Source organism: Oncorhynchus kisutch, linkage group LG4 (genome assembly GCF_002021735.2).
Source record: "Oncorhynchus kisutch isolate 150728-3 linkage group LG4, Okis_V2, whole genome shotgun sequence".
Classification (NCBI taxonomy): domain Eukaryota; kingdom Metazoa; phylum Chordata; class Actinopteri; order Salmoniformes; family Salmonidae; genus Oncorhynchus; species Oncorhynchus kisutch.
In genome coordinates, this window is record NC_034177.2 from 67,187,547 (window position 1) to 67,212,832 (window position 25,286).

Consider the following 25,286-nt stretch of genomic DNA (forward strand, 5'->3'; position numbering starts at 1 on the left):
AGGCCACAGGGCTAGAAATTAATGAATGCAACAACCATGTCTCTGTCACTAACAAATACAATCATGGGTAGTAACTGTACAATTCACTTGAAAGGCAAGGGCAAGGAAATATGCAAATAAGGCTTTACACTAATCGCAGTGTTAATTTAACACTGACAAATGTGGACCATATAGACACTGGGACAGTGTTCAATTTAACACACTCAGTGTTGATTTGACACTGGAGAATTTTCTGTGCAGGAAGAATTTGTCAGCAGTGGGTTCAATACACACAATGTCAACAGGGAGTGCATGGGTGTTGTTTGGCGGATCATCTTATTCTGGAACTTCCATATTGGATATCCTAAGTTTGAATTCAAATGCATTGGCAAACTTCATCATTTGCATCATCAATTAATTACTTAATCACAGATAGGCGAAAGCTGTTTATCTGGATTTTGGGGGAATTAAATAAGATTAGTTGTTACTATTAATGCACATGGGTACCAAATATTATTTTAAGTCCATGTTCTCTCCCCTCCTTCCTATGGCACCGAGCGTTCCGTCGTGCGTGGAAGGTTGAAAACCCTCAATACCTGTTTAACCTACACGTAGCTGTCACGTTATAGCCTTATTCACATATCAATAATGATACATCCAAGAAAGAAACTTCATTATTCTAAAGTATTTGTCGCCATGCGTTTGTCGTAATGATGAAATTGAACTACAATCAAATATTTGGCTACTTTGACTCAGCTCGATATCACCTGGACAAAGCGAATCGAAAAGCTACGCAAGCCGAGAATACAGAGAAAAGTGGCGGGGAGAGGTCGCATTCATGTGAGAGTGCATGGCTGCAAGATAGAGGGGGAGAGAGAGAGAGAGGGAGAGAGAGAGAAAGAGAGAGAGAGAGAAAGGGAGAGCGAGAGAGAGAGTGTGTGTGTGTGTGTGTGTGTGTGTGTGTGTGTGTGTGTGTGTGTGTGTGTGTGTGTGCGTGTGTGCGTGTATGTGCGTGCGTATGTGTGTGTGTGCGGGTTGCTTGCGCCCGAGCGCGCACTGTGGAGTTGGTACCGGGCAAGTAAAAGCGGTGAAGTGGGCAGTCCTTTCTGTAGTGGACCTGTCGCACAAGATATTTAGCATAAAGTCAGTCCCCCGCTGTATGGGGATCAAGCCTTCACTCTTCGACTGCCTTCATGTCTGACAGCATTGAAAGAGGGAAACTGACGATTTTTTACTTTACAAACAGAGGAACTTTCTTCATGTCAGCAACATCTCATTCGGACAACCATTAACCCACATCAAGCTTGCCTTTTCGGGGGATTAATTTAACCAGACCGGGATTTCATGTAAGTGCAAGTAGGATAGTCTCCCAGTACAACTCCAAATGTCGCGGTTGTGTCTGTTATGACAGCATGTGCAGTAGGCAAGCAAATGAGTAGATTGCCCTTGTTTGAACTATCAATCAATAACGTAGCCTATACATTGTTGTAGTAGTGTTGCTAGTCTGAAACTGCCACCTCACATACTCAAACTTTACCAGCATATAACTCTAAAGTTATTGACCAAAGGTTTAGGATACTCGGTAAGTCCGTTAACATGATTTAGGTAACTGCGTGGTTAAACTTTTATTCACCAGGGTAAAATAAATAGACTCATGTTAAAAGTTTACTTCATTATTAATGATGATGATGATGATGATGTGTCACATCTGGCCCTACAAACTCAAGAGTTAGGTTCCATATAAGAGTGCACTCTGTTACTATAACCATAGCCATAATGCAAAACCTTATCTGAATGAAACATACATCTATTAGGGCTAGCCTGTATACCTTGACAATAACACTGAAAGTGTAGACCACAATGTATCTAAAATGATCTCTAATATTGGCCTTGATTAATTTCTTAGTAGGTAAACGGCTAAACGTTTTTTAACCTTGCATATGCTCCTCTTGTGAAACGTAAATTTGCTTTAATTCAGTTGAAAAATAAGTCTGTTTCCATCTTTCTAAAGTTAAATAAATATATTTGTTTACTAGCATTTAACATATCAGAATTGATATACATGCTAACACGTTTTTCCCATTGTATGTCCAAATTATAAACTCTTTCGAAATGCAACTAGTATGATTTTGTCTTGCATGGGGGGCGCTCTCTGTGAGACTATTTCAGAGGTCAAACATTTTTGGGGATCTACCCGAAATTGATAGGAGGCAGGTGCTCCCGAGCGACAAGAGACCTCAGAAAGAAAGGCAGAGCTGCGCCCCCTCTACGCTCTCGCGTCTAAGCTTCGGAACTCTCTCCATACAAACATGCGTGCGTTCAATCATCCCTGAACATGGTTTGTTTTCAAGCATATATTTAAGTATAAATCATTGCTATTGTTTCATATAGGCTAACAATCCTTTCCTGGGTCCATATTTGTGGCATTTTTCGTCATGGAAAACATAGGCCTTAAAAGGATATAGGCTATTACGAATTCAACTATACTACTTCATTCTAACACTATAGCCTAATATGTTTACACTAATTGAACAATTCTTTAGATATATGTCATGCAGAAATTTGAATGACAATCATAATTTATTTAATTTATTTGATTGCAACGTGTCTTACACAGCTTGGCCTATTCTGTATGGTAGGCCTATACAGGGGTATTTTAAAAGTGATATATAAATTGGCTGTTTAATATTTCTTCTGTGGGAATAAGAAAAAAATAATTTCAGTAGTATCCTACAACGTTGAACAACAAGTGTCAATCAATTTTTTCGATTTTAAGAGGTCAAATGGCAAACCATTATAACTTATTAAGAATCGATTATTTAGGCCATGTCATTTTTTAATGCATGTTATTTTGTAGTTTTCAGTCTGACACGTGTTCCACATCACATGTGAAGTTAAAGATCAAGATAATATTAGATGTGATCATTTGTGTATTATAAAACATATATTTGTATTAGCCTAAGGAATCACACGGTTTTGAAATTAAAACCACTGAGTTGTTGGAACGAAACATTTTGGCGTAGCCTATTCTGTTAATTCAACGTCAAATCATGGGATAATGTCGATTTAAAATGAGACAAGGGATAGGCCTATAATTTAGGGAGCAACATTGTCTTCCAAATAACCTATGATTCTCGGTCATTATAATTTTGATAATGTAAAATGTGATCATGCTATGAGCCTCAGCCATCAAGCTATGACAATTAGCCTAGCAGTTATTTCTTATAGGCCCATTATTAAATGTTGATATTGTCGAATTGTCCCTGTATAGTAGACTACTTGTAAGCTACATCTAGATTTAGCATTATACATTTCACTCAAAATGTAGATATAGGACAATTTATATTTTTAATTGCTCCTATTTCAGATTGCTTTCTGTTTATTAATTGAACAATTTATTGTGAATCTGAACGTCCAGACAAAGCTATAAAGTTATTCACATGGCCTACCAGCTCAGTAATTTCAGTGGCAAATACCCTGTAATAAAACATATATGTGCATGTTTAAAATGTTCTGATAAATACAACATTTAATAGCCTAATAATGATAATAATAATAAAATGGACTTGATAATATCGAATGAATTGCTCCGAAAATAACTTGGGAAATTGAGAAATACGAGTTCAGGCTTTGCCACTCCCAGTAATATGCAAATGAATGTTAGGAGGGGAGAAATTAACATCTACAAACATTGGGCCGAAATTCCATCTGCCGCCTCCTCGAGAAGGCCCTTAATATGTTCTCAGACAGCAAAGTGACACACATCTTAATCAAGTCTTAATCCAAGGAATTAATTCTCAACGCGTTTATGAATAATTCCAATGGAATAAGTCCGTGGAAATGTAAGCAGTCTGCAGTCTGCCTCTGCCGTAACAACAGATGGAACCAGCAATCTCCTGAAAAATGAGAGGATTTCTGCTTCCATTTTTTTTTATTATCAGATGTATATTTTAATGAGACCGATTTCGTATAGGCTACTGCTTATGCAAAGCGCTCTGCTTGTGCAAACTAGAGACCCCATCTCGCATCAACTCCTACTTATGTTGATTTGCGCAGAAGAGTTGAACACGAGTTCAACTTCATTCAGTTCATATGAGTGAACGTGCACTTCCATCTGTGCTTACAGCAATGTGTTATGCTCTTAACGCGCATTGTGGAGACAGAAAACAGTGGGACACAGAGTTTGAATGTGGATGGTGAGAATGGTGGTACACTGCTCCCAATTTAACAATGCATGGCGCACGAGCACGAGAGCAAGTCCTTAGAAAACATCACAGTAATTCTAATAAAGTTGTTGAACTACCAAGGTTACACAGTCAATCGCTATGGGTTATGTTTGTCAGACAAACAATTTGCCTGTAACATTTCAGCATGTCAGGTTACGATCAAGTATCTGGTATAGCCAACAGCTATATCAACATAAGTAGGCCTTTTTGTAGACTATTGAACATGAAAAAAATAATGATTTATAATCTGACTATGAATAGTATCATGATTTGTAGTAATTATTCCTATTATAATACATGCATTATTACCATTGTACACATTTAGTGACTAGATTGACTTCACTTATTTCAATGGGGTGAACAATTGGTTATATACAATATGTCTTAATTATGAGTCATTCATGGATTGAAATAGAGTGCATGCCTTTTGACAACATAATCAGGCATCTCTGATTTAACTTTTAGGAAAGGATACATTCTCAACTGTAGGCCTACACATTTATGCACATTTCTATGATAAATGAAAGGGGCCACCATGGGGAAAATGTTACATTTTCAGAGATGTTAGGTGAAGCAATTGATTGATATTGTGACGGATGTCGTCAAATATCAGCAGATAACAATGAACGAAATGAATTGGTAATTAATTAAGTCATCATCATAACATACCCTATAAACATATAGGACATTGCACCTATAGTCATTAGGTTATGACTAAGGATAACCTTTATAATATGAATGCACATGCACTAAATAACACAACATTATTGCAAATCTGGGGTGAACTCGGGACATTCCATTCCGTGTCTCTTGAAATTCATAAAAGCATAGGGTCCATTTTATCAATGTGTCCTTGTTAGACCCATGATGGGTTGTTGGCCTTATCTAATTCTAGGGAAGGGACTTGATTTGGAATATGAAATATAATAATGTCGCGGCTCTGAAGGGGACACTGACACCTTGTTCTAGGCAAAATGACGGGCGAGCGTTACCGCACTCCCTGCCAAACATCCCAGCCTCTCTCAGCACTGCTCTGACATGGTCCCATACATCACTGTCAAAGTGGATATGTGTCTGACTGTGTCATATTCATATTTCTGACCAAAATACTGTTATTCTCTGGTGGCATAGCCCTACACACAAAGCAAAGGACAGCACCTGTTGCTCTCTGTCAGGCAACTATTCTCTGAGTTTTGCTATGGGTTGCTTTGCAATGAGACTGGGTTATTTTTCAGTTTAGGACTTTATTGTAGACGAAACAGATATGTCTGGCACATATTGACTTTTGATTTCAACAACTTTACATTTAATTTCAACAAGCTTACACAATAGAGAATCAAAAGCAAGACATATATTTGATTACTTACCTTTGACAAGTAATTGTATTGATTTCAGAATAATCTTTTATATCATTTTAGACTGGTTGTAAAGTACAATCAACTGAAATACCATTAGACCTGCAAGTCAACTTTAGCCCACAAAACCATATCAGAACCTCATTAGCAATATAGCTATTCTCAACACAGAAGCAGTACATTTTGGAAAGCAATCTCTCTGTGAGGATTGACCTTATCCTCCATCTCCCTTCTCTCCTTCAGGGGCTGAACAACGCCACTGGGAAAGATACTAACACCACAGAATAATACATTCCTAAATGCTTTATACTTTGTGAAGGATAAACATCTATTTATCAGCTTTTGCACGGCACTTTTCACATGTATCATTCTAACCTGTATTCGAGCAATACGGACATGATCACAACACTGCCTCCTGTGTCTCCCAGTTTCCCTCACTGTGATTGGATATGGGCTTACCTGGTCATTACTCTTCAAACGCTTTCCTGCAGTGTTACATTTATAAGTCATGGATGTCATGTGGGAGTCTAAGGGTGATGGTGTAATAGTTTGAGTATAATACACACGGGAATAAAGATTCTGACAAATTGAGGAGAGAACTGCATTGGCATAAGTATGTATTTATCATTGTCTACTTGTACCAAACAACATCACGTTTTATATTTGATATCTTTTGAAAATAATTTGATTGTCATTTCTAACTTCAAAAATCATGATGCATGGCAACTTTAAACATGCTTGAACTTAAGGGATTGTAAGTGTATATTTTTTGTTGGACTCACTTTCTTTTTCTGTCACGGTGAATTCCAATCTTAAAGTCTCGACCAACACGACATATCATAAAACACTTAGTTTTATCCGTGCAGTTCTTGAAACTTTTGAAGTGGAATACAAATATTTTTGTTAGGCTTATCTGCATGGAGATGAGGTTTCATCATGTAGGCCTTCTCCTGAGATGTCAAGGGCAGAGGCATTCACATCGATGAGCAGAGGGCTGTCAGGAATGTTCTGAAGAAATGAAAAGAAGGGGAAACAGAAGTACAGACAGTGTTTGCTTGATGTGGTGGCTCAGTTTGAGGACTTCAAACTGACAACGAGCTCTCCATCAAGTTAGTCTGCAAATGATGATGGTCAGCAAGTTGGTTGATCAGATCAGAGCCCCTAACCAGTAGAGTACTTGAATGAAAATGACTGGGAAATGTGTACTACATATAATAGCAAGTCTCCCCAGTAAGTATTCAGCTCAAGTGAGTGAGATTCGATGTTGTGCCACTATGGGCCACCATGTGACTCGTTCGCATCATAGTTCACAGAGACACACCAGAGGAGTGAAAGGGTCCACAGCCACAGAGGGGCTTATAGAGTGACAGAGATTTGCATGAAAATGTTGATTTAAACACATACACTCACACAGTCCCTTATGGCAGTGTTACCTCAATAATTTTGGTACAAGGCAAAGACCAATTGTACTGCTGTTATAATGTATATATATACAGTGGGGCAAAAAAGTATTTAGTCAGCCACCAATTGTGCAAGTTCTCCCACTTAAAAATATGAGAGAGGCCTGTAATTTTCATCATAGGTACTCTTCAACTATGACAGACAAAATGAGAAAAAAATCCAGAAAATCACATTGTCTTTTAATGAATTTATTTGCAAACTATGGTGGAAAATAAGTATTTGGTCAATAACAAAAGTTTATCGCAATACTTTGTTATATACCCTTTGTTGGCAATGACAGAGGTCAAACGTTTTCTGTAAGTCTTCACAAGGTTTTCACACACTGTTGCTGGTATTTTGGCCCATTCCTCCATGCAGATCTCCTCTAGAGCAGTGATGTTTTGGGGCTGTTGCTGGGCAACACGGACTTTCAACTCCCTTCAAAGATTTTCTATGGGGTTGAGATCTGGAGACTGGCTAGGCTACTCCAGGACCTTGAAATGCTTCTTACGAAGCCACTCCTTCGTTGCCCGGGCGATGTGTTTGGGATCATTGTCATGCTGAAAGACCCAGCCACGTTTCATCTTCAATGCCCTTGCTGATGGAAGGAGGTTTTCACTCAAAATCTCACGATACATGGCCCCATTCATTCTTTCCTTTACATGGATCAGTCGTCCTGGTCCCTTTGCAGAAAAACAGCCCCAAAGCATGATGTTTCCACCCCCATGCTTCACAGTAGGTATGGTGTTCTTTGGATGCAACTCAGCAGTCTTTGTCCTCCAAACACGACGAGTTGAGTTTTTACCAAAAAGTTCTATTTTGGTTTCATCTGACCATATTACATTCTCCCAATCTTCTTCTGGGTCATCCAAATGCTCTCTAGAAAACTTCAGATGGGCTTAAGCAGGGGGACATGTCTGGCACTGCAGGATTTGAGTCCCTGGCGGCGTAGTGTGTTACTGATGGTAGGCTTTGTTACTTTGGTCCCAGCTTTCTGCAGATCATTCACTAGGTCCCCCTGTGTGGTTCTGGGATTTTTGCTCAACGTTCTTGTGATCATTTTGACCCCACGGGGTGAGATCTTGCGTGGAGCCCCAGATCGAGGGAGATTATCAGTGGTCTTGTATGTCTTCCATTTCCTAATAATTGCTCCCACAGTTGATTTCTTCAAACCAAGCTGCTTACCTATTGCAGATTCAGTCTTTCCAGCCTGGTGCATGTCTACAATTCTGTTTCTGGTGTCCTTTGACAGCTCTTTGGTCTTGGCCATAGTGGAGTTTGGAGTGTGACTGTTTGAGGTTGTGGACAGGTGTCTTTTATACTGATAACAACTTTAAACAGGTGCCATTAATACAGGTAACGAGTGGAGGACAGAGGAGCCTCTTAAAGAAGAAGTTACAGGTCTGTGAGAGCGAGAAATCTTGTTTGTTTGTAGGTGACCAAATACTTTATATATATATATATATATATATATATATATATATATATATATATACAGTAACAGTCAAAAGTTTGGACACAACTACTCATTCAAGGGTATTTCTTTATTTTTACTATTTTCTACATTGTAGAATAACTGTGAAGACATCAAACCTATGAAATAACACATATGGAATCATGTAGTAATCTCTTTTTTTTTGTTGTTGTTGAGATCCTTCATAGTAACCAACCTTTGCCTTGATGAAAGATTTGTACACTCTTGGCATTGTCTCAACCAGCTTCACCTGTAATGCTTTTCCAACACTCTTGAAGGAGTTACCACATATGCTGACCACTTGTTGGCTGCTTTTCCTTCACTCTGCGATCCAACCCATCCCAAACCATCTCAATTGGGTTGAGGTCTGGTGATTGTGGAGGCCAGGTCATCTGATGCAGCACTCCATCACTCTCCTTCTTGGTCAAATAGCCCTTACACAGCCTGGAGCTGTGTTGGGTCATTGTCCTGTTGAAAAACAAATGATTGTCCCACTAAGCACAAACCAGATGGGATGGCGTATCGCTGCAGAATACTGTGGTAACCATACTGGTTAAGTGTGCCTTGAATTGAAAAATACATCCCAGACAGTGTCACCAGCAAAGCACCCCCACACCATCACCCCACCTCCTCCATGCTTTACGGTGGGAACCACACATGCGGAGATCATCTGTTCACCTACTCTGCAAAGACACGGCGATTGGAACCAAAAATCACACATTTGGACTCATCAGACCAAAGGACAAATTTCCACCAGTCTAATGTCCATTGCTCGTGTTTCTTGGCCCAAGCAAGTCTCCTCTTCTTATTGGTGTCCTTTAGTAGTGGTTTCTCTGCAGCAATGAAGGCCTGATTTACGCAGTCTCCTCTGAACAGCTGATGTTGAGTTGTCTGTTACTTGAACTCTGTGAAGCATTTACAGAGTCTGAGGTGCAGTTAACTCTAATGAACGTATCCTCTGTAGCAGAGGTAACTCTGGGTCTTCCTTTCCTGTGGCGGTCCTCATGACCGGATTGACTGACCTTCATGTCTTAAAGTAATGATGGAATGTCATTTCTCTTTGCTTATTTAAGCTGTTCTTGTCATAATATGGACTTGGTCTTTTACCAAATAGGGCTATCTTATACCACCCTACCTTGTCACAATACAACTGATTGGCTCAAATGCATTAAGGAAAGAAATACCACAAATTAACTTTTAACAAAGCACACCTATTAATTTAAATGCATTGCATGTGACTAGGTCATGAATTTGGTTGAGAGAATGCCAAGAGTGTGCAAAGCTGTCATCAACGCAAAGGGTGGCTACTTTGAAGAATCTCAAACATAAAATATATTTTGATTTGTTTAACACTTTTCTGGTTACTACATGATTCCCTATTTATTATTTCATAGTATTCTACAATGTGGACAACCCTTCAAATTTGGCTATATCAACCACATAAAATTGAGCACACAGCCACGCAATCTCCGTAGACAAACATTGGCAGTAGATTGGCCTTACTGAAGAGCTCAGTGACTTTCAACTTGGCACTGTAATAGGGTGCCACCTTTTCAACTAGTCAGTTCGTCAAATTTCTGCCCTGCTAGAGCTGCCCCAGTCAACAGTAAGTGCTGTTATTGTGAAGTGGAAATGTCTAGGACGAAGTGGTAGGCCACACAAGCTCACAGAACGGGACCACCGAGTGCTGAAGCGCGTAGAGCATAAAAATCGCCTCTCCTCGGTTGCAACACTCACTACCAAGTTCCAAACTGCCTCTTGAAGCAACGTCTGCACAATAACTGTTTGTCGGGAGCTTCATAAAATGGGTTTTCATGGCCGAGCTGCCACACACAAGCCTAAGATCACCATACGCAATGCCAAGCGTCGGCTGGAGTGCTGTAAAGTTAGCCTCCATTAGACTCTGGAGCAGTGGAAACACCTTCTCTGGAGTGATGAATCATGCTTCACCATCTGGCAGTCCGACGGACTAATCTGGGTTCGGCGAATGCCAGGAGAACGCTACCTGCCCGAAAGCCTAGTGCCAACTGTAAAGTTTGGTGGAGAAGGAATAATGGCCTGGGGCTGTTTTTCATTGTTCAGGCTAGGCCCCTTAGTTCCAGTGAAGGAAAATCTTAACACTACAGCAGTCAATGACATTCTAGACAATTCTGTGCTTCCAACTTTGTGGCAGCAGTTTGAGAAAGGCCCTTACCTGTTTCAGCATGACAATTCCCCTGTTCCCAAAGCAAGGTCCATACACAAATGGTTTGTTGAGATCGGTCTGGAAGAACTTGGCTGGACTGCACAGAGCCATGACCTCAACCGCATTGAACAACTTTGGAATGAATTGGAACACAGACTGCGAGCCAGGCCTAATCACCCAACATCAGTGCCCGACCTCACCAATGCACTGATGGCAAGCAAGTCACATAAGCAATGTTCTAACATGGATAGCCTTCCCAGAAGAATGGAGGCTGTTCTAGCTGCAAAGGGGGGACCAACTCCATATTAATTCCCATGATTTTGGAATGAGATGTTCAACGAACATACTTTTGACCATGTAGTGTATATATACACTGCATTCAGAAAGTATTCAGACCCCTTGGTTTTTTCCACATTTTGTTACTTTACATCCTTATTCTAAAATGGATTAAATAGATAGTTTTACTCATCAATCTATACCCAATACCCCATAATGAACAAGAGAAAAAAGGTTTTTAGACATTTACATAAGTATTTAGACCATTTGCTATTAGACTCAATTGAGCTCAGGTGCATCCTGTTTCTATTGGTCATTCTGGACATGTTTCTACAAATTGATTGGAGTCCATCTGTGGTAAATTCAATTGATTGGACATGATTTGGAAAGGCACACTCCTGTCTATTTAAGGTCCCACAGTTGACAGTGCATGTCAGAGCAAAAATCAAGCTATGAGGTCAAAGGAATTGTCCGTAGAGCTCTGAGACAAGATTGTGTCAAGGCACAGATCTGGAGAAGGGTACCAAAAAATGTCTGCAGCATTGAAGGTCTCCAAGAACACAGTGGTCTTCATAATTCTTGAATTATGCCAAATTGAGCAATCGGGGGAGAAGGGCCTTGGTCAGAGAGGTGACCAAGAACCAGACAGTCACTCTGACAGAGCTCCAGAGTTCCTTTGTGGAGTTGAGAGAACCTTCCAGAAGGACAACCATCTCTGCATCACTGCACCAATCAGGTCTTTATGGTAGAGTGGCTAGACAGAAGCCACTCTCCAGTAAAAGGCACATGAGAGCCCGCTTGGAGTTTGCCAAAAGGCACCTGCATTGCTTGCTGTTTGGGGTTTTAGGCTGGGTTTCTGTACAGCACTTTGAGATATCAGCTGATGTACGAAGGGCTATATAAATAAATTTGATTTGACCTAAAGGACACTCAGACCATGAGAAACAAGATTCTCTGGTCTGATGAAACCAAGATTGAACTATTTGGCCTGAATGCCAAGCGTCACGTCTGGAGGAATGGGAGAAACTCCCCAAATACAGGTGTGCCAAGCTTGCAGCATCATACCCTAGAAGATTCAAGGCTGTAACTGCTGCCAAAGGTGCTTCAACAAAGTAATGAGTTAAGGGTCTGACTACTGAAAAACTCAGTTTATCACAATTCCTGACATTTTAATCCTAGTAAAATTCCCTGTCTTGGGTCCGTTAGGATCACCACTTTATTTTAAGAATGTGAAATATCAGAATAATAGTAGAGAGAATGATTTATTTCAGCTTTTATTTCTTTCATCACATTCCCAGTGGGTCCGAAGTTTATATACACTCAATTCGTATTTGGTAGCATTGCCTTTAAATTGTTTAACTTGGGTCAAACGTTTCTGGTAGCCTTCCACAAGCTTCCCACAATAATTTGGGTGAATTTTGGACCATTCCTCCTAACTGCAACTGAGTCAGGATTGTAGGTCTTGCTTGCGCACGCTTTTTCAGTTCTGCCAACAAATTTTCTATGAGATTGAGGTCAAGGCTTTGCAATGGCCTCTCCAATACCTTGACTTTGTTGTCCTTAAGCAATTTTGCCACAACTTTGGAAGTATGCTTGGGGTCATTGTCCATTTGGAAGACCCATTTGCAACCAAGCTTAAACTTCCTGACTGATGTCTTGAGATGTTGCTTCAATATATCCACATAATTTTCCATCATCAAGATGCCATCTATTTTGTGAAGTGCACCAGTCCCTCCTGCAGCAAAGCACCCCCACAACATGATGCTGCCACCTTCGTGCTTCATGGTTGAGATGGTGTTCTTTGGTTTGCAAGCCTCCCCCTTGTTCCTCCAAGCATAACGACTGTCATTATGGCCAAACAGTTCTATTTTTGTTTCATCAGACCTGATCTTTGTCCCCATGTGCAGTTGCAAACCGTTGTCTGGATTTTTTATGGTGGTTTTGGAGCAGTGTCTTCTTCCTTGCTGAGTTGCCTTTCAGGTTATGTCGATATTCTGGGATTGATTTGCACTTTTCGTACCAAAGTACGTTCATCTCTAGGAGACAGAACGTGTCTCCTTTCTGAGCGGTATGCCGGCTGCGTGGACCCATGGTGTTTATAGTTGCATACTATTGTTTGTACAGATGAACGTGGTACCTTCAGACATTTGGAAATTGCTCCCAAGGATGAACCAGACTTGTGGAGGTCTACAATATTTTTTCGGAGGTCTTGGCTGATTTCTTTTGATTTTCCCATGATGTCAAGCAAAGAGCCGCTGAGTTTGAAGGTAGGCCTTGAAATACATCCACAGGTACACCTCCAACTGACTCAAATGACATCAATTAGCCTATCAGAAGCTTCTAAAGCCATGACATCATTTTCTGGAATTTTCCAAGCTGTTTAAAGGTACAGTCAACTTAGTGTATGTAAACCTCTGACCCACTGGAATTGTGAAACAGTTAATTATAAGTGAAATAATCTGTCTGTAAACAATTGTTGGAATAATTACTTGTGTCATAAACAAAGTAGATGTCCTAACCGACTTGCAAAAACTATAGTTTCTTAACAAGAAATTTGTGGAGTGGTTGAAAAACGAGTTTTAATGACTCCAACCTAAGGGTATGTAAACTTCCGACTTCAACTGTATATACTCTCTCTCTCTCTCTCTCTCTCTCTCTCTCTATATATATATATAAATATATATATATATATATGTATATATACACTGAGTGTACAAATCATTAGGAATACCTTCATAATATTAAGTTGCACCCCCTTTTGCCCTTAGAATAGCCTCAAATTGCCAGGGCATGGACTCTACAAGGTGTCAAGTGTTCCACATGGATGCTGGCCCATGTTGACTCCAATGCTTCCCACAATTGATCAAGTTGGCTGTATGTTCTTTGGGTGGTGGACCATTCTTGATACACATGGGAAACGGTTGAGTATGAAAAACCCAGCAGCGTTGCAGTTCTTGACATACTCAAATCGATGCGCCGAAAAGATTTGTCATGGGCCCTCAGATCCTCAGAAAGTTCTACAACTGCACCTTTGAGAGTTTCTTGACTGGCTGCATCACTTCTTGGAATGGCAACTGCCTGGAATCAGACCGCAAGGCGATACAGAGGGTAGTGAGTCCAGTTCATCACTAGGGCCGATCTCCCTGCCATACAGGACCTCTATACCAGGCGGTGTCAGAGGAAGGCCCTAAAAATTGTTAAAGACTCCACCCTCCCAAGTTATAGACTGTTCTCTCTGCTACCACACGGCAAGCAGTACTGGAGCACCAAGTATGGGACCAAAAGGCTCCTGAACAGCTTCTAATACCAAGCCGTAAAACAGCTCAGCAGTTAATCAAATGGCTACCTAGACTATTTGCATTTACCCCTGTGCACACTCACTGGACTCTACTCACTCACACATACTGTACTACACTGTCACTCCAACACACACACACACACACGCACACACACACACACACACACACACACACACACACACACACTGACACAACAACACACACACATACACACACCACACACACACACACACACACACACACACACACACTACATATGCCTACACACACACATATATATTGATGTCACACACACACACACTTCACATATGCTGCTGCTACTCTGTTTATTATCTACCTTATTGCCTAGACTCTTTTATCCCTACCTACATGTACATACTATCTCAATTACCTCAGCTACCTCAATTACCTCATCTACCTCATACCCCTGCACATTGACTAGGCACCTGTATTGGTTATACATAGATTGCCTCATTATTGTAATTGTATTGTCTTACTATTTCTTTTTTTCTTTTGTTAATTTTTCTTCATTCTGCATTGTTGGGAAATAAGTAAGCATTTCACTAAAGTATTCAAATGTTGTATTCGGCCCATTTCACAAATACAATTTGTTTTGAACATTTTATTTTATTTGGTATGAACCATGCACGTTAGGTGCAGCTCCCATTTTGGGAGTGCCCATAAACGAGTTGAGAGGCGGCTAAGTGGATTGGAACCTACCCCGTCGTTAAACCCAGCCACGACATCATAAATCTCAAGAAGCTTTGAGGGAGTGATTGTGTCCCCATATCTTCAAGGTGTTAACTGCGCTTGTATAAATAAACGACCTGTTATTTTAGGCTCTATTACGTATCAGTCTCCCTCACGAGGTTGCTATTTAGGTCTGAACGGTCACCATATATTTTAACTACATAACTGCAAAGGAACAAAAATAGAACTAACAGAACACATTCGTAGTAATTACCACGGAATACAGGCCTACATTTAATCAAATAGTTATGTCACAGATGGACCGTTGCATGTCCTTAATTCGATAAATAAAGGTTAAATAAATCAAACAAAATAGAAGTAAAGTCAAACAGCAACCTGAATGTTATCAAAATATGAGAATATTATACAGCCTGCTCAGTAGGCCTATAGCCTATCATTAGCACTAACAGTTTGTCACATTTTAAAAAGTTAAGAGAATTTGTGAAATTCATAGACAGCAGATTCACTCGTTAATTTGTGTTGATATGGAAATGTCAGAACTGCTATTTCTTATATTACATATCCAGGCTTATTATTACATTATTATTAACATAATTATTGTTGTCATTAGTTGATCTTTCTGATGTTGTTTTCTATTGTTGTTATTTATTTGTCATGCCAATTCGGTTGGAGGTCTAAACTTATGAGGATACTTGTATTATTTTGCCATATTGACTAATATTGAAATGTATTGCCTTCCTTTTGCAGAGCCTGGCGGCCGAGGTTATGGATTTTAACCTTCTGACAGACAGTGAAGCCCGTAGCCCAGCGCTATCGCTTTCAGACTCTGGGACGCCTCAACATGATCAGGGATGCAAAGGCCAAGACAACAGCGGTCAGTTTCCACGTTTACCTTGCAAATGCTTTGTCCACAGGAGTGTTTGACCGATAAATTGTCCTCAGACTGACATTGGATGAAGAATAGGCATATATGTTAATGCCTGTGGGTCTAAACCAATCGAATCATTTGATAATAATAATGGGAATTATAATGTCCTAATAGGCTATAATAATAATAATCATAATAATAATAATATCAGGACGAATTTCTAGCTTGCAATAGCTATTAGGCTATTCATTGTCGCCTTTAATGTGCGTGATTGTGTGGATATCAATTCAACCATAATATTATTTGGCTTGCTATTATTTTGTAGACCTATAGCGCATATTCCTATGATTCACATTATATAATTGTTATTTTCTTTAATGAACCCAAGTTGCAAGTTTATTCTTCTCGTTTGGCTTTTATAAATCAAAAGTTATTAACTGCAGCGACTATAGACTTTAATGGAAGCTATTGTAAACATTTGGCATGGACCCCTTACGCTTTGGCGGAGCTTTTTGGTATTTTGTCGTGTGCGTGTCTTTAAGCGCCGATATGCTGTAGGTCTATTAATAACTCTCAATTGAAACCTAAAAAACAAGCTAAAACATATCGGTGCGTGATGAACGGAATATAGCCGAATGTCATAGGCCTAGACATACAATAATATCCCGAGCAACTACGATTGCTCAGGCTTGAAAGCTAAATATCTGCCTCTGCATTTCAACCGCCTGCATGCCAATTTATAACAAATTAAGCATTTGACAGAGAGAAAAAGCTAATATTTGTGATACCCGTGCGGTCTAATAGATGAAATCTCTGTGGATCCAGGGTCTGCAACAGACTCCATTAGTGTGACTAATGTAAACTTACTCCGAAATGGACGGTCCTGAGTGAGTGCAGGGATTTAGGAGAACCCGCATATACTGTAAATGAACCACGGATTACGCACTAAAACCATCAAGATAACGAGGTGTGTGGGGGCCAAATATCAAGAGGCAATATGTCGAATGTACTGTACCTTACTTGTATTGTTCACTGACTATGGAATATTCATTCTAGAAAAGTTGTATCTAGTTGAAATTAGATATTGACAAATAAACCATTCATTGTTCTTTCTTGTGATATTGGCATAGTTAATAAAGTTGAACGATGAGTTTGTTTTTCAATGTCCATTTCAGGTTAGGATTCAGGTTCTCAATATGTATCCAGAAGGATACACATGGTTATTTGTTCAGTATAGGCCTATATTTTTTGAAGTAAACTGGATGATGGTGGACACCTGGGCCTCACCTCTAAAATATTATAGTATCTTCAGAAATTATTCACACCCCTTGACAGTTTGTTGTTGTTGTTGTGTTACATCCTGATTTTAAAACGGATTAAATTACGTTTTTGAGTCACTGATCTAAACACAATACCCCTTAATGTCAAAGTGGAATTATGTTTTTAGAAATATTTATAAATTAATAAAATACAAAAAGCTTAAACGTCTTGAGTCAATAAGTATTCAACCCCTTTGTTATGGCAAGGAGTAAAAATGTGCTTAACAAGTCACATAAGTTGTATAGACTCTGTGTGCAATAATAGTGTTTAACATGATTTTTTAATGACTACCTCATCTCTGTACTCGAGACATACAATTATCTGTAAGATCCCTCAGTTGAGCAGTGAATTTCAAACACATATTCAACCACAAAGGCTAGGGAGGTTTTCCAATGCCACGAAAAGGGCACCTATTGGTAAATGGGTAGAAATAAAAAAAACATCAGACGTTGAATATCCCTTTGAGTATGGTGAAGATATTTATTACACTTTTGATGGTGTATAAATACACCCAGTCATTACAAAGATACAGGCGTCCTTCTTAAATCAGTTGCTGCTGAGGAAGGAAACCGCTCAGGGATTTCACCATGAGGCCAATGGTGACTTTAAAACAGTTAGAGTTGAATGGCTGTGATAAGGGAAAACTGAGGATGGCTCAACAACATTGGAGTTACTCCACAATGCTAACCTATAGGCTCCCGAGTGGTGCAGCGGTCTAAGGCACGGCATCTCAGTGCTAGAGGCATCACTACAGACCCTGGATTGATTCCAGGCTGTATCACTACTGGACGTGATTGGGAGTCCCATTGGGCGGCGCACAATTGGCCCAGCGTCGTCCCGGTTAGGGTTTGGCCGGAGTCGGCCGTAAATAAGAATTTGTTCTTAACGGACTTGCCTAGTAAAATAAAGGTTAAATAAGAAATAAAAATTAAAAACCTAACTGACAGAGTGAAAATTTGGCAAAGCAATTAACTTTTTGTCCTGAATACAAAGTGTTATGTTTGGGGCAAATCCAACACAACACATCACTAAATACCTCTCTCCATATTTTCAAGAATAGTGGTGGCTGCATCATGTTATGGGTATGCTTTTCATCAGCAAGGACTTGGGAGTTTTTTGTTGTTGATAAAAATAAATGGAATAGAGCTAAGAACAGGCAAAGTCCTAGAGGAAAACCTGGTTCAGTCTGCTTTCCAACAGACACTAGGAGACAAATTCACCTTTCAGCAGGACAAAAACCTAAAACACAAGGCCAAATATACACTGAAATTGCTTACCAAGACAACATTGAATGTTTCTTAGTGACCTAGTTACAGTTTGGACTTAAATCAGCTTGAAAATCTATGTCAAGACTTGAAAATGGCTAGCAACGATCAACAACTAATTTGACAGAGCTTGAATCATTTTGAAAAGTAATAACGGGCAAATGTTGCACAATCCAGGTGTGGAAAGCTCTTAGAAATTTACCCAGAAAGACTCAAAGCTCTATTCTCTCCCAAAGGTGATGCTAACATGTATTGACTCAGGAGGTTGAATACTTATCTAATCGAGATATAATAGGGTTACATTTTTCATTCATGTTTTCCAAATGTTAGAATTGTTCTTCCACTTTTACTTTACAGATTATTTTGTGTAGAATGTTGACAAAAAATGACAATTAAATCCATTCCAACCCCATTTTGTAACACAACGAAATGTGGAAAAAGGTCAAGGGGTGTGAATTCTTTCTGAAGGTACCTTAATATTTCAGAGTTGAGATCCAGGTGTCCACCTTCATGGGAATCCAGTTTATAAAAAAGATATAGGCTTGCACTGAACAAGTAACCATGTATATCCTTCTGGATACATATTATGAGAACCCTAACCTGTGTATCCACTAAATGCAGAAATGTAATACATATTGGTGATTTTTATTAAATTAGGCCTTATTCAATTACAAATGGCACATGGGCATTAGCACACTCAAGTGACATCTGTAGTTTCAAAATGAGTTACATTTCTATAAATGACAAACACATATTATAACTGTACAGTATAGATCTAGAGGCTTGGTTACAATAGGCATATTTTATTCAGACAACTTTTGATTACGTAGCTGGGAATTTTAAAATTTCTTTCACAAATGTATAGTTAGTCAAAACAAAGCCTCTCAATTCTCAAGGACACTCCTAGTGATTAGAATATGCCTCAGATTGCTGGGGCCTTAGTGCATAATGCAAAGCCTAGAGAGGTAATAGCGTATAATATATGTCATACACAAGCATTTGTGGGTATGTATGCATGCATTTCAAAGCATGCATGCATTTCAAAGCATGTGTGCATGCATTTGCATAACACAGTATGCTGCTACATTGGTGCTTTTTCGCCTGCCCAAGGGATTAAGCTTTTAAATTCAGATTGAATTGCCAAACAACTGTGTCTGGCAGTGTGCTTGGCATTGATAAATCCACAAGGCTTCAGACATTCTCAAACATCTCATCAGTTGTGCAAGTGGTGGTGGGCATTAAGAAGGACTGACTGTTAGTTGGTTGGTTTGTTTATTGGCTGGCTGATTGACTAGCAGTCTGACCCAATAAGTTGCTGTCCCAAAATCTGCAGGGTATATTTGACAAACACACACACACACACACACATACATTCTATAAGTAAAAATACATGTTTTGTCATACCTGTGGTATACGGTCTGATATACCACGGCTGTCAGCCAATCAGCATTCAGGGCTCGAACCACCCAGTTTATAAAAATCAATTGGCTACACTACACACACCTATAGCACATGGGCTAATATTGATGGTGGTGTACAAATGTATAGTAGAAGGCATATATATACTATATGCCCTCTCTCCTGGATTGTGACATGGGATGGAAAATGGTTTTTGGCTTAAGTAATGGCTTAACCAGTGTCAGTTTACTGGTAGATAGCTGCAAAAGTCTGGTCCTATTGGTTTTGCCAGTGGCGCTGCAGAGTCTTTTAAACCCTGCTGATTATTTCTTACTGCTCTCAGAGAGATAAACCCTTGCCAAACAGTCCGAAACCTGCCCGGTAACAAAAGCCTGATCCCTGGGATTAGTTAGCCAACTAATTTCACTCTTTCTGTGGGGTCCTCAAATTGCGGAACTCAGATGAAGAGAGAAAGGATCACGGGCAGACAAAACATGTCTGTTTGGTTCTGGTGTTAGTGCCAGATGGGTTTCAGGGCCAATTTAAATTATTGATCTGTTTTTGACAACTCTGAGAAGAGAATACATACTGTCAATGAATCTTGAAATATTCCAAACAGAACTGCACAAATCTAATACAGTAGGTGTAAACTGTAAACAATTCCCATATTATTTTTCAAATATGTCAACACATTATTTTTCAAATAGCATGGGATAAAATGTCCATTATATTAATTAATTTAAAATAAAAGAGGACAGTGGAAAGTGTGATAACTTTTTAATGGGAAGACACCTCACTCTGGAGAGATGATTGCTGCTTTTGTGCAAAATACTTGATATTGGATGGGAATGGAAATATGCAATTTGTCAAAAACATGTTTGAGCAAGTCTGGAAGTATTGTAAACAAATGTAGATAGTTAGGATGCGATAAAAAATGAGGATTTGCTATGTATTGGGCCCACATTTTGTTCTGATTATAACTACTGATCCATGTTATTGCCTCCCAGACACAGAGAAGTCCCACCAGAACCAGACAGACGAGTCGAATGCAGAGGACGGCTCTCTGAAGAAGAAGCAGCGCAGGCAGAGGACCCACTTCACCAGCCAGCAGCTTCAGGAGCTGGAGGCCACCTTTCAGAGGAACCGCTACCCCGACATGAGCACACGGGAGGAGATTGCCGTGTGGACCAACCTCACAGAGGCACGAGTTAGGGTGAGTCCCCACAGAATCACTACTGAGCCAGTGAAATAATCCAAACCCACTTTCCTTAGGGTTTAGGTGTTATTCAACAATACATTTGTGGGACTCAATCAAATAAAATTTGATTTGATATAATTTCAACATAATTCGGAAGGTAAAAGGCACCTGAGGGTACATATCTAAAAGATGACAAATGTACCTAACTAAGCAGAGATTTAAATATGTTGCAATTTGACTTCAACAACCTAAAACTAGGCTTCACATGTCACAAAGGTCAGAAGTGTGTCGATCTGCTCCTGACCCTGAAATGTCCCCTCAAGCCCAGAGGTTTGGTCACCACCAGTATGGAGCAGGTGGGCTCACATTTTGATGGATGACAATACAATCGTTGCCTTCCTGCCTAGTAATGGATCAAATTCATGTTGGCTAGATTAAAGGTCACATAGCACACAGTCTTGGTTGTTATTTTGAAAGAACAACAGACCACACACGTCCTAATGTCTAGCAGGACCCCACTTGTTCCCTGCTAATCCCACATGGACACAGATTCCCCCTGCATATACAGAATACTTCTCCTGTCATCTTGATTTATGGCATTTAACACAGAATGCGTTTGTTATAAATGTTTGAATAACAAACCACTTGCTCTCCCTCTATATCCATGCGGGCTACTTCCTTGCCTACAAATATGTATGTACAGTACATAGCTGCATACAATGTGCTTAATAAAACTCTAATTGCTACTGCACATGTATATTTACAGTACAGAGAGTCCTGAGTCCAAGGAGACTGGATTCTAATAATATCAATACAGCTCAGACTAAATTAAACCAACACAGTATTATAAAATGAAATGTATAATATGAAATATGTCAGAGCTTGTCCGAATTCTGATAAATAGATTTTAGCAGAGTCGTAAGCAATGAATGTGGGAACTTAGGTTACAGCGAGTGTCTGATCGTGTCAGTCATTTGACAGTTTTAGGGAAGTGAGGTAAGGTTTGCCACAACCCCCCCCCCATCCGACCATTTGACTTTCAGATGTTTCCATGAACACCTAAACAACATTTCCCCAGAGTCATGTTTAAAGGAGAGAGAAATCTTCCTCAACAGCGGGATTTCCCCTACTGTCAATGGGTGCCATGGAAAACTCACTGCTATATACACTGTACCCACACATTCAATAGTCCAGAGCATTCTATTACTATCACAACAGATGCCTGTTCTCCCGGCTGGCAGACACAGACTAAGGGTTTGGATTAGATACTGTATGCCTGGCACAGCAGCATTAGATGAGGAAGGGAGGGAGATGAGTTAGCCTCAGAAGTGTTGGTGGCTTTTTAATAATTTTTATTAGAATAACTAAAATGTGAATAATATTATTTTAATTAATACAATTAGATTTTTAACTTTACACAGTCCATTTATATCATTTTTGTATTGGATTCTTATAATAAAGGTATTTTGCTTCTCAATTAGTTTTGAAGTCTTTATGAGAATAAAGAGAAAGTTCCACCACAAAATGAACGCTCAGGGACAAATTCATATTTCCCCAATTGGGAACTGAATTAAGTACCTTCATTTTAGATTTGCCATTAAAACTTTAATCCGTTTTATACCCTCCAAAAATAGGACCTTAAAATTACAAAATGTGAAGACCGCTCCAGCTTGACATTTCTTTCACTGGGAGCTCATAATTCAAATAAGTGAATAATTTGTTTTAATAAACCATGGCTAATATAACTGTTTGATTATACACTTCAACTTAGTTTCCCAGATTATTCTTTCTTTTAAAAAGTCTGCAGCTACAGTATACTGAATCTTGCCTAAACTATTTGAAAGAAATCATAGTGTCAGCCATTGCAAACCAAAATGTTATTGTGTTTCAGAACAATTTTTACCACCTCAGATTAGGCTGAAAAGATAAGCCCATATCTATTTTCCTTTTTTCCCTTTTCTGTCCTTCTCCCTCAGGTATGGTTTAAGAACCGCCGTGCCAAATGGAGGAAGAGGGAGAGGAACCAACAGGCTGAGCTGTGTAAAAACGGCTTCGGTGCCCAGTTCAATGGACTAATGCAGCCCTATGATGACATGTACTCTGGCTACTCATACAACAACTGGGCCACCAAGAGTCTGGCCAGCAGTCCACTGTCAGCCAAGAGCTTCCCCTTCTTCAACTCCATGAATGTAAGCCCCTTGTCCTCCCAGCCCATGTTCTCCTCTCCCAGCTCTATCCCCTCCATGAACATGGCCTCCTCCATGGTGCCCTCGGCGGTGGCCGGGGTGCCCGGCTCGGGCCTCAACAACCTGGGCAACCTGGGCAACCTCAATAGCTCCACGCTGAACTCAGTAGCGGTCACCGCCGCCACCTGCCCATATGCCTCCACTGCAAGTCCTTACATGTACAGAGACACCTGCAACTCCAGCCTGGCCAGCCTCCGACTGAAGGCCAAGCAGCACGCCAACTTTGCCTACCCAGCCGTGCAAAACACAGTCTCCAACCTAAGCCCTTGCCAGTATGCAGTGGACCGGCCGGTATGAAGACATGTACCCACTCCCACCCAGCCTGCCCTGTACCCCCAACCTCTCAGACCCACTGCCCCCTCTCCCTCTCCTCCTCCCGGTCCCTGCTATGCTCCATCAGTGAATCAGAGTTAACTGCACACATCGTCATCACCATGGACTAGTTAACAAGACGCTGTTTGTCTAACTGATGCTACACAACAGGAATAAGCTTTAACAGTTAGAAGAAAATCCCCTGATGGACCACCACGCTTCAAAGAACTCTCTCAAATACGCTGAGACTTTGTCGCTGAACCGACCAACTGTCAAAAAGGATTTCTAAGTTTAATCCAATATCATTTTTTTGGGACTGCATGACTCGAGTGAATTTAAAATGAAGAAAACCTGGATGCTTCAACTGCACTGGTGGTCAACATCTTGGCCAAACATGAAATCATTGTGACGCTTGCCACCATCACGGGAAAATGACCTGTGGTTCCAATATGAGGATGTATATAATGGACTTTTTTTGTTTTGTATGTGGCAAAACTATCCATGAAACGTAGTACTTTGGAGATGAGAAAAGCATGTTCTTGAAGAGCAGACCCTAGGTTGATGTACTATGAGTACCTCCTTTAGGAATTGTAATTTTGTTATGAATTCCAATCCCCTCAGAAGATCAGGTGTCAAAGGTCAGAACAGAAAGGAGAGAGGAGCTAGCACAACGTAGTCTCAAACAAAAGAAATAATATCCAAAATCAGAACCTTTTTAAAGAAAAGTCTAAAAAAGCCATTGAATATATAGATTTGTGTGGTGTTATAAAAAGGGAGTCCATGACTGTAAAAATGTATGTAAGAGTGCAGTTGTTATAAAACAAGCCTTTTTTCCTGGTGTAGCCTGCTTTGTCTCATTAACATAATAAAAATGATGTGTTTTTATGAACAACACATGGGCTGAAAGTGAGTACTATTGAAAGAAAGTCACCCGTTTTCCTTACAGGTACTGCATAACTTCATCTATGTTCTATCAGAGGAGGTTGGATGCACTTTAATTGGGGAGGACGGGCTCGTGGTAATGGATGGAGTGGAGTGGAATGGTATCAAATACAAACACATGGTTTCCACGTGTTTGATGCCATTCCATTTGCTCCGTTCCAGCCATTATTATGAGCCGTCCTCCCCTCTGCAGCCTCCACTGTGTTCTATGACATTAGACTGAGTGATAAACAAGTCCTACACACAATGTTCCCCTTGAACAAGCGTCAACGCCATGGAAACGCTGTCTCACATCCCTGGCAACGTTATGCAACAGGGGACGTGGGGACTGGAGAGAGATGGAGAGATATAGATGTTCCTGCTGCCTGGTTAATGATACGTTTGACCTAAACGTAACAGGAGGAATTCTTGGGGCCGTGCCTTAGATCTCTGAGGCCGGTGCCAACATTATGTAAGCCTTCAGGAGGAGTCCCTGCGGACTCACCAAGGGGACTGTCGGCTGAGCCTGGGACGCCCAGCTTATGGCAAAGCTGTCTTTTACAGCAATTACATTTTCACATTTTAGTTGTTCGTTTCTGCTTAGGCTTAATATTTAGTTACTTACTACTAGTTAATATCTACAATGTTAGACATCAGGCTCTCAAACGTGCAGGCTTAAAGCAATGGAGTTATCAAATCTTAGAACTACAAGGCAGACAAGGAAACAATTATTTTAACATTGCAACTATATGTGTAGTTCTTTATGAACCTTTTCAAAAACACAACTCTGTGTGTATAAATCTGTCTCTTCTC

General features: G+C 40.1%; 1 protein-coding gene across 1 annotated transcript; it reads left to right on the forward strand.

Moving 5' to 3' along the window:
• Nucleotides 1-1,083: 1,083 nt before the first annotated feature.
• On the forward strand, nt 1,084-24,390 carry LOC109889891 (pituitary homeobox 3). Its single transcript, XM_020481683.2, has 4 exons — nt 1,084-1,325; nt 15,693-15,819; nt 20,804-21,009; nt 22,971-24,390. The coding sequence occupies exons 2-4, from the start codon at nt 15,711-15,713 to the stop codon at nt 23,535-23,537; spliced, it is 882 nt and encodes a 293-aa protein (XP_020337272.1). The 5' UTR covers nt 1,084-1,325; nt 15,693-15,710; the 3' UTR covers nt 23,538-24,390.
• The last annotated feature ends 896 nt before the right edge of the window (nt 24,391-25,286 follow it).

What these genes read in the sequence shown, in the direction of transcription:
- LOC109889891 (XM_020481683.2), top strand. Translation starts at nt 15,711, where the DNA reads ATGGATTTTAACCTTCTGACAGACAGTGAAGCCCGTAGCCCAGCGCTA. An exon ending in CAAAGGCCAAGACAACAGCG is followed by an intron (nt 15,820 to 20,803) that starts GTCAGTTTCCAC and finishes ATTGCCTCCCAG; the next exon opens with ACACAGAGAAGTCCCACCAG. An exon ending in TCACAGAGGCACGAGTTAGG is followed by an intron (nt 21,010 to 22,970) that starts GTGAGTCCCCAC and finishes CTTCTCCCTCAG; the next exon opens with GTATGGTTTAAGAACCGCCG.